This window comes from Tarenaya hassleriana, unplaced genomic scaffold, assembly GCF_000463585.1.
Source record: "Tarenaya hassleriana unplaced genomic scaffold, ASM46358v1 Cleome63, whole genome shotgun sequence".
Lineage (NCBI taxonomy): Eukaryota > Viridiplantae > Streptophyta > Magnoliopsida > Brassicales > Cleomaceae > Tarenaya > Tarenaya hassleriana.
In genome coordinates, this window is record NW_010968819.1 from 35,376 (window position 1) to 46,042 (window position 10,667).

The 10,667-nt window shown below is 38.5% G+C and overlaps 1 protein-coding gene across 2 annotated transcripts in view; it reads right to left on the minus strand.

The window, feature by feature from the left end:
- Window positions 1–9,306: 9,306 nt before the first annotated feature.
- Window positions 9,307–10,667, minus strand: part of LOC104800011 (protein POLLEN DEFECTIVE IN GUIDANCE 1-like) — a 4,366-nt gene continuing 3,005 nt past the window's right edge. The window contains exons 9-13 of one of the 2 annotated variants that reach the window (XR_769670.1): window positions 10,588–10,657; window positions 10,376–10,498; window positions 10,214–10,282; window positions 9,727–10,078; window positions 9,307–9,610 (exon numbers count right to left, since the gene is read on the minus strand). Coding sequence is in view for 1 of the 2 variants with exons in the window: in XM_010522711.1 (XP_010521013.1) it covers window positions 9,872–10,078; window positions 10,214–10,282; window positions 10,376–10,498; window positions 10,588–10,657 (469 nt within the window). In the remaining variant the exon portion in view is untranslated. Of the gene's footprint in view, window positions 10,079–10,213; window positions 10,283–10,375; window positions 10,499–10,587; window positions 10,658–10,667 lie in introns of both variants that reach the window. The other variant, XM_010522711.1, reaches the window with a different exon arrangement.

Genomic DNA, 10,667 nt, shown 5'->3' on the forward strand with positions numbered 1-10,667 from the left:
TGGATTGTAGATAGTCAAGACGGGATTTGTACCTCTCGTAAAAGAGAGAGATATCGCTGGGCCCCTCGTGTGAGCGAGACTGTAGAAATGTGTGGCCGCACTATAGACGAATGTCGTCTATTACAGACAGTCGAACTCAGTGAATGAGAAAGCAGTCGAATCAGATAAGGTGACTTGTCCATGCCTTATATTCGACATATGATATCGTGATACAAAAGGATCATCAAACGGAATCATCGCTGGCGTTCGTAGGATCACGAACAAACTCTATTCGAGATAGGTAGTCATAGTGTCTTGCTAGAGACCGCCTATGACTTGTGTAACCGAAATAAGAGATTTCGTGTTATACTGCTATATCGGATGAGCCTACAGGGTCACACACACAGGAAAGGACGAATGCGCGAGAAGAGACGAGAAAATCCCGGTGGAGCAGAGGCCAGACCGACCGGTCCAGAAGGTCTGGACCGATCGGGGTCTAGACGTAGACCGGTCGGTCCAGAGGTAACGTGTGTGGTCGGGAAATTGTTCCAGACCGATCGGTCCAGACATGAACCGATCGGTCCGGACGTCGGGATTTACTAAACTCGCTCTAATTAGGGTTTTAAAGGGGAGAAACTTATGGAAACGCAACCCAACTCTTTTGGCACGATTTTCAGACTCTAGGGAGAGGTTTGGAGAGTGAGAAAGCTAAGAGAAAGATCCCTAAAACCCTTGCGTAAAGAAGAAAGCGTTCTTCAGTCCTAGCAGACAAGTTCCAACTGTTGGAATCCTTTCCGCCGTGTGGATACGTGTAGAGGACAAGGTATTCTTCCTGCCTAAAGTGATCAGACGCGTTCTTCGATTGATACAGGCCCCGGATCGATTGAGGTAAGCGTTCTAACGTTTCTGCAAGATCATGCATGATAGGTTTTAGGGTTTCATCAAAATTTTTTGTTTTTCATCCGCTGCGCAAACCCTAGAACTGATCTCTTAGGAATTAGATTCGCTCTTGAGATCCCAGAAAATCCCAACACTCCTCATGTCGGATATATATAGAGACCTTAGGTGTTAGGACTCAAAGTGGAGTATTACATGAGATTCAAGTCATGACATCAGGTCCATGTGACAATCTCATGCGGGTCATCCAGTATTCATTCGCAAATGAATACCCATGATCATGATCCGTATCCAATACGCTATGATCATCTGTATGATCATCCTCATGCATCATGCTAGCCTTTGTTCGTTAATATTTCCACATTAACGATCGACTAGGGGATTTAGTATTATTACAATAATAATAATACGTGGATAGCATTATTAAACAATAACATGCAATTTGAATAATAATCAACAAGAAAAACATAATTCCATTCATCACAATGAATCCAAGTACAATAAATAAAGTATTCGTGCGAATAATCGTGTCTAGAGCATAAAACATCATAATCTCCAAATGCTCTAATCATAATCAACTAAATGTCTAATCCCCATCGAACTAACATGACACTCATGTTTCGACGAAGAGAGAGGCTTCGTCAACGCGTCATCGATGTTGTCATGTGTCGATACTCTGTATATAATCACATCTCCTCTGTCTACGATTTCTCTGATAAGATGAAATCACCTGAGTATGTCTTTTGATCTCTGATGTGACCTTGGCTCCTTGGCTTGCGCAATCGCAGCATTGTTGTCACAATACAACGTAATGGGGTTCGCAATGCTAGGAACCACGCCAAGGTCTCCCACGAATTTCTTGATCCAAACAGCCTCCTTCGCCGCATCCGATGCAGCAATATACTCAGCCTCTGTAGTGGAATCTGCAATTGGTGGCCTGTTTGGAACTCTTCCAACTGACAGCACCTCCGTTCAGAAGGAATACGAAACCTGACTGCGATCGAAAATCATCCACGTCGGACTGAAAACTAGCATCGGTGTAACCACTTACAACGAGTTCATTTTCACATCCACCGTAAACCAAGAACACATCCTTAGTTCTTCTCAGGTATTTCAGGATGTTCTTTACGGCTATACAGTGTGGCTCACCTGGATCAGACTGGTATCTACTCGTTAGACTCAATGCTAACGATACATCTAGCCGAGTACACTACACGGTGTACATGATAGATCCTATCGCCGAAGCGTATGGAATTCTACCCATGCGTTCTTGCTCATCAGATATCTTTGGACATTGATTCTTGCTTAGAACTAAACCGTGCCTCATCGGCAAGGATCCCTTCTTGGATTCTTGCATGCTAAACCGTTTTAGCACCTTGTCGACGTAAGTACTCTGACTTAGACCGATCAGCTTTCTCGATCTATCTCTATAGATATTGACGCCTAGGATATAGGCAGCCTCGCCTAAGTCCTTCATCGCGAAACGCTTTCCTAGCCAAGACTTAACGTCTTGCAAAGTAGGAATATCATTTCCGATGAGCAAGATGTCATCAACGTATAAGACCAGAAACACAACTACGCTCCCATTGGCCTTCTGATAAACACATGGTTCGTCCTCGTTTTGCAAGAAGCCAAACTCTTTGACTGTCTCATCAAAACACAGGTTCCAACTTCTTGAAACCTGCTTCAGTCCATAAATGGACATCTGAAGCTTACATAACTTCCTTGGATGCTCAGGATCTTCAAAACCCTCGGGTTGTGTCATGTACACATCCTCAAGCAGATTTCCGCTAAGGAATGCGGTCTTGACATCCATTTTCCATATCTCATAGTCATAATATGTGGCTATGGCAATTAGTATCCGAATGGATTTAAACATGGCGACGGGCAAGAAGGTTTCATCATAGTCAATACCATGAATTTGTCGAAATCCTTTCGCCACCAATCGTGCTTTATAGGTATGCACGTTGCCATCCATGTCGGTTTTCTTCTTGAAAACCCATTTGCATCCGATGGGTTTTATCCCTTCAAATGCATCAACCAAATTCCATACTTGGTTGTCATACATGGATTGCATCTCAAACTTCATAGCCTCGAGCCATTTCTCAGAGTCCGGGTTCGACACGACCTCTGAATATGATGTGGGCTCGTCGTGCTCCATGAGCACGAGTTCATCATTTCCAGTCACGATAAATCTATATCTATCGGGCTCATGTCGAATCCAGCTCGATCTCCGAGGTTCATCAACGACAGGCAAAGTCACAACGGGTTGCGAGATAGGTTGAACTGTTTCAACTATCTCGCTAGGTCCAACTTCAGTTTGTGGCTGTTGGATTTCTCTAAGATCAATCTTACTCCCACTAGTTTTCTTGGAAATGAATTCTCGTTCCAAGAAAGTTCCATATCGAGCAACAAAAACTTTGTTCTCAGTGGGGTTGTAGAAGTAGTATCCCCTCGTCTCCTTGGGGTAACCAACAAACAAGCATCTCTCAGATTTGGGTCCTAACTTGTCAGAAAGTTGGCGTTTCACGTAAACGTCACAACCCTAAATTCTGAGATAAGACATCTTGGGACTCTTCCCAACCCATATCTCATATGGTGTCTTCTGAACCGATTTCGAGGGACTTCTATTCAGTATACAAGCAATAGTCTCAAGAGCGTATCCCCAAAAGGATATTGGAAGATCAGTCTGACTCATCATAGAGCGAACCATATCCAATAGGATTCGGTTCCTCCGCTCAGAAACACCGTTCCACTGAGGTGTTCCGGGAGGAGTCAATTGTGAAACGATTTCACAATCTCTAAGATAGTCAGTAAACTCTTGGCTCATGTATTCACTACTACGATCAGATCGGAGTGACTTAATACTCTTGCCAAGTTGATTCTCTACTTCGTTTCTGAACGTCTTGAACAATTCAAACGTTTCAGATTTATGCCTCATTAAATAGACATAACCGTAACGACTGTAAACGTCCGTGAAAGTAACGAAATAGGGATAATCTCCTCTAGCAGGTGTGCTCATTGGTCCGCATACATCACTACGTATCAGACTAAGGAGCTCATCCGAACGTTGTCCCTTTCCGGTAAAAGGACTCTTTGTCATCTTGTCTAATAAATAAGATTCGCATGCCTCCATTGATTCATAATCAAATGGATCCAAAACACCATATGAATTGAGATTGGCGATGCGTTTCTCGCTTATATGATCGAGACGACAATGCCAAAGGTAGGTTGGGTTCAAGTAGTTCTCCTTGTAACCCCTCGTATTATAGATCAGATTAGATGGATCATTGCTCAACACATAAAGACCGTTAAATAAATAACCAGTACCATATAAAACGCTGTATTTATATATCGAAAGAATCTTATTCTTAATCGAAAACTCAAAACCATCCAAGTCTAGACAAGAAATAGAAATGATGTTCCTGCTTATAGCAGGTACAAAGTAACAATTACGCAATTCTAAAACATGTCCAGATGGTAAAAGTAAATCGTAGTCGCCAACACACAATGCAGTAACCTTTGCTCCATTTCTGACGCGTACATTCACTTCACGTCTTGCCAACGTTCTATTTTTTCGTAGACCCTGCACATTTTCACAAATGTGTGAGGTACATCCGGTATCCAATACCCAAGATGAAGAAGACAAAACGTTAACTTCTATAACGTTATACCTGAAGATGAAGCTTCAGCAAGCCTCTTCTTCTTCAGATCCTCCAAGTAGAGATTGCAGTTCCAAAGCCAGTGTCCAACCTCGTGGCAGTAGTGGCATTCTGCCTTGTCGGGTTTGGACTTCGGCAACACAGCAACTTTTGCCTTCTTTGCCGATTTCTTGCCCTTTCCCTTTCCTCGTGGTCGCTTCCTGAAACTCTTTCCAGATTGCACAACAAGGATGCTCTTTTCAGTCTTAATCTTCTGCTCAACCGACACTAGCATCCCATGCAGCTCGGTTAAGCTTTTGTCCATACCATTCATATCATAGTTTAAGACAAAATGTCGAAAACTATCAGGAAGTGAATGGAGGACCATGTCCACCGCAAGTAGCAGCACCAGTCAAGGAAGTTCGCCCCATTGAGTTTTTCATGCTCAATAATCGATCGCAACGATGGTGACGGATCTGGTACATTACCAGTTCCGTTGTTCGCCATCTACAGAATTTCAGACAGTATAACAAGAAGATATAAATATATACATAAAACAAGCAAAGAACAATTCCAAGCATATCAACAGATAATATAGACAAAACACGATAAGAGCTCCCACTAAGATGATAATCCTCGATATCCTCTTATGGGTACTAGGATCCCAATACAAGAACATAATCCTTAAGTTTGCTTTGGCATTATCCCTTAAGATTATGCTAATCAGGTAGACAAACAATTTGTCAATCACATCCAATGTGATTCCTAGCAATCATGAGATCATAGTATCGCATACTATTGCATGTTGTATCTCATCTTGTACCATTGAGTCTAACACCCTTTTGATGACTCAATTAAGCTCAAACCATTCGAGTTCATGGAATGAAATAACTTGGTACACCTCGCGTAGGCGAAACCTATACCAAATTATCTCTTCCATCCCGCCTCACAAAGATAACCCAGTGCACCTCGCGTAGGTGAAACCTACACACGGATGGTCGACGAGCGAGGAGCCCCCTGCGGGGTGTGGGGCGGAGCCCCATCGAGCCAGACAATTTCGGTAACATAGTTACCCGGGAGAACACATATTCTGAAGTAAATATCGAGGTTTTCAACGTCGATATCGATGTTCGCAACATCGATATCGAGGTTCTCTAACATCGATATCGAGGTTCCCTAATATCGATATTCTTCAGATCTGGTGTCTCAAAATCTCGATGTTTGTCAATGTCGATATCGAGGTTCCCTAACATCGATATTCTTCAGATCTGGTATCTAAAGATCTCGATCGATATCGATGTTCTCTAACATCGGTATCGAGGTTTCTCAACATCGATATTCTTCAGATCTAGTATCTGAAGATCTCGATGTTTCCTCAACATCGATATCGAGATTCCAAAAATCGATATTTTTCCATATCTGAATCTAAAAAATATTGAGGATCCCTCAATATCGATATCGAGGTTAAGACATCGATATCGATGTTCTCAACATCGATATCGAGGTTTCAAAAACGTCGATATTCGTAAATCACGATCTGTTCATCCTGATTTTCAACTATGTGATCGATCCAATCGATTCACGAGCTTCTATATTCGATCTGATCATATCAACACTTTGATACAACCAAATCGAACCAAACAATTGATTGTTTTCACAAAAACATCAATTCGTTTCACAGATCCAAACAACACAGAGAGCACACATTTGATTCTCTTGTTTAAACCCGATTTTAAACTCATATCAAATATGAAACAGGTTTCAATTATACGCCAACCAGGCTCTGATACCACTGTTGGAGTTTTGGAGATCCCTAAACATGCGTTCATAACGGTTTCTAGGGTTCCAATTTGGGTTTCACGCAGCGAAATAGATTAAACGAAACCCAAACAACAGATCTTACATATAATGATAAATGTATCGATATACCAACCTGTTTTGATCCAAGGACCTGTCACAAACGCTGAAATCCAACGTTCTCTACAGCTAGTCTACACTCACGGGCTTGCGTCTGCTAGAACATGATCTGGAGGTCGGGAACGAAAACCGAGATGATCCCGGGAGAGAGAGAGGACGACCGAATTAAGAGAGAGAGAATTCGAAATTCTCTTCTTATTTTCTTAACCCTAAATTATGTTTCCTAAACATAATTATAAAGTGATTAGGTTTCATTAAACCAAATGGGCCTAATGAGCATTTACTTAACTATTAAGAGAAAACAAGCCCATTAACCACATTAATAAACATATGGGCCCATTGGACCACTTAAACCCATCCAATGGATTTCTAATCAGTTTCACAAACCGATCGTGGCCAGAGCACCATATCCATCAATATGCATGTATATGTATATCTATATACATTGTATATATGTGTATATATCTATTTTTATTATTTAATTATTTAATTATTTAATTATATTAATTTATTATTATTATTAATTTATTTATTATTTATTAATTTTAAATTTTATTCTTACGTGACGATGATATGACCATTATTATAAGAGAGTAGAATTTTCGTTTGTCTATGTGATGATTATTTGAAGATAGGGATTATATGGATAATAATTTAAAAGTATATGATTTGTTTTGAGATAAACCGATTGTAGATGTGTTTTTTAGCTAAAAACATTACAGGTATTTAACTAAAACGGGAAAAAATATAGATATTTTCCGGTGATTAGTCCAAAAATATATTATCTGTTACAATACTCAATGTGATGACATTTGACCCGTGGAAAATAAAAAATATTCTTGCGACTTTTTTTTATGACTCTGGTTACACTATGCGATTTGAAGAATTCTATAGAAATTGTGTTTGAAATGATGTGGAAAATTATAAGGATGAGAGTATAAAATAAAAGGGGAACTAAGTCCCTTGTTATAATGACCATTAATTTACAAAGGCACATGTGAATATATAGACTAAGTGAACCAACGTCTATTTGAATGAAAAAAGGGAAGAATATAAAAATAAAATATTTACAAAGTGGGATAAGGAAGAAATCATTTAGGAGTATCTTCTAAACGTCGCATGATTGATGAGTGAATGCTGACCGAGATTGATTGATGATTTACTCAACCTTTCCTTATTTGTTTAGTTGATAATGTGCCAAGATTGAGGAGCCACATCATAAGGAAAGCATTCATCTTTCACGTTGAATGTGTGCATGGATTTGCATGACAAATGTTTCTTCTCTTTGACATCTTCTTTTGCATTCTTTGTCTTCAACACGATTAACGTGCTATTGATTTATGATTTTATATATTTGGACCAAAAATGATTTTTTTTACGTCTTTTCATCAAGGGATGATGAATATCTCTAAATTAACCAACAAACGTGATCTAGAAAGAGTTTTATTTCAAAATCATTAATTTGTATGATATGACTCTAAACATACCTAAATGTATAATATATATTTAGGTATGCTTTGAGTCATATGTTAAAAATTATAATTTTGAAATTGATTTTTTCTACATAATATTTTTTGGTTAATTCGAAGATATCAATCAGTCCTAAACTAAATGGCGACTTTTTGAACACTTTTTGAAAAATATAAAGTTAAATAAATCTCACATAAATTGCAATGTATCATCAAAGCCATAAGAAAATCTCACTGAACAAGTTTTGGCTTATAACACGACAAACGCGTATCTTTATCATTATTGTCTTTATTGGTATGCCGTTTTTGTTATTATTTTTTGGACATTTTTTTCAATATGTTAGGATTTTTATTTTGAAACTGAACTTATTTTTTTTTAAAATATACTACTTTAATATGACTTGTTTGCCACTTGTTCCAACTTGAACAAAAAATATCATTTTAGTTGAGCGATAAAATACACACAAAAATGTTTAGGTTTGCATTTCATTTTGTGACTGCCCTATTACTTCCTGCAACCCATCAGTTGCATATGTTCTTCTTCTTTGAACAACTTCGTTTTTTCCCTATATATACTCGGTATGCGATTCATTCTCGGCCGACCTACACATCGACCATGTATATTAGGGGGTGACTTTCATCTCTTCAATATGGTCAGAAAGATTCCACTTATACATATTAGAAAATCGGATATACACTTCTCTCATGTCATTCTTATATAGTAGGTTGAGTGATATTTCATTAAGTTGTCCTTTTCACCATATTCATGACAAGCCCTTATTGCATGGGTATATGAATATATATTTATCAACATGTCAAACCTTGCATTCATAAGATTAGGTCAACAAAATAGGATTTTCCATTGTAGTCGGTGACTTTGTATTCTTGTCAATTTCGATTTATCTCAAGCACGATAAACTTTTTCGATGTTCTATAACGCCGATACAATTTTTTCTCCACGATTGGTGTTAGCTCTTTTTTAGTAAAATTCAATTCCCATCATATCGAATAGAAATAGATATCTCATAATCCTGTTAAAAAAATAACATAATTTCATAACTCTACAACTTTATTTTGACTAATTTAGACTATGTTACGTCTATCCGGGAAAAACCAACATTTCGTTTTCCATTACAATAATCGCTATAAAAACTCTCAAAATCTTTAAGTACTGCAAAAAATAGGTTGAAACTCCATTAATAGTTTTCTAACATAATTCGTTAATAAAAAATGCATTGAAAATTTTAGACATTGAATCTTTCAGTTTAAAATTCTAAAATTGTAAATATCGCATAATAATAAATAAAAATAAATGGGTATAACTCTTAATATATATACGCAGACGATTTTGGCTTCAAATAAATAGAAAATCAGAGCAAAAATCCATATGGAGCTTGATAGCAGAGTTTTAACGGCGGAATCTATAGTTTGAGTAAGGGAATGGAAATCGTAATCAGCTACAAAGTTATTCATATGTAAACACGGGAGACCTTAGCTTAAATAACTTGGTTCAGGTTGTTAGTGATGATTCACACAATCATGATGGCATAACTCTTATTACCAATGCATATAATATATTTTGTTCTTTGGCTCCATGCGCAGGAAGGATTCCTCCATCTGGTTTTGTAAAGTTGACACAACGTCACCATCCATTCATGTCAGGAAAGACATCACACCACAGAAACCTGCTTTCCTTTTTCTAACCTTCTGCGATGTGTTACCGGGAAACCTCAACTGGGGGTGTTTATACATAAAACATTTCTTTCGATCCTTTGTACATACTATGCACCACCTGTATGTAAAATTATAAAATCACATATTACCAGATATCGGCTGCTTTGAGGTTGTCAGAGTCCTGACACTGAAACCTAAGCGCCTCCTCCTCCCCCTTTGTTCGTCCAACACAAAACTTTCTCTGGCTTTGTTTCCAATGGATCAGAGAGGAAGATGACTGTAATGATGTGTAATTTAGTCGGTGTGGAGGTGGAATTTACGCTTGCAGCATCTATCGATGTACCAAGTGGCGTGTTTCTGAAGGCCCATTCCGATGAGGATTTTGAGGCTTGTGAGCATCACATATGTTACACCTGATAATACTAGTATCCATACTATCTTCACTGGAAGTTGGCTGTACGGTATGTGTGCTGCATATACTGGTGTCAATACACGTATTACCTGTCATGCCCAAAAATATTTCGATTTAAATCTCTGATCTGATGGAAGGATGAACTATTGAAACTGTGTATCACGAGAGATAATCAAAGGTTTTTCACGTTTTGAAGAAAGAAAAAAGGGGAAAGGATAAAATACCACACAAGCTGGGGCGAAGGGAACAAAAGTGAGAACCGTCTTCCTGTCTCTGCTCTGAATGTTCAATGTCTGAGAAAGATTACCAGTCGAGAATAATTTCAGTTTTACACAAAATTATGGGTTGGGGAGCCGAAACTGGGAATGACGATATAGCCAACATACCTGCTGGCATAGGGCTTCAAGGAACTCAGAGTAAGCAATAGGCTTGATGTCATTGAACTTGGCAAGAAATGAATGTTTGATGATATCTATTAGCATTTCGCACAAGAAGACCAAAGAAACATTCTGCAGAGTCCAAGTAGCAGTCAATATATGATCAAACCTGAAGAGTGTCCGAAGTGAATTACAGCTATCAGAAGTATATATAGGCTTACATAAAGAAAGCTTCCAAACCATGGACCCTCAGCCTCGAGAATATTTTGAGCCAAAACAGACACCAGGAATGTCGACAGTT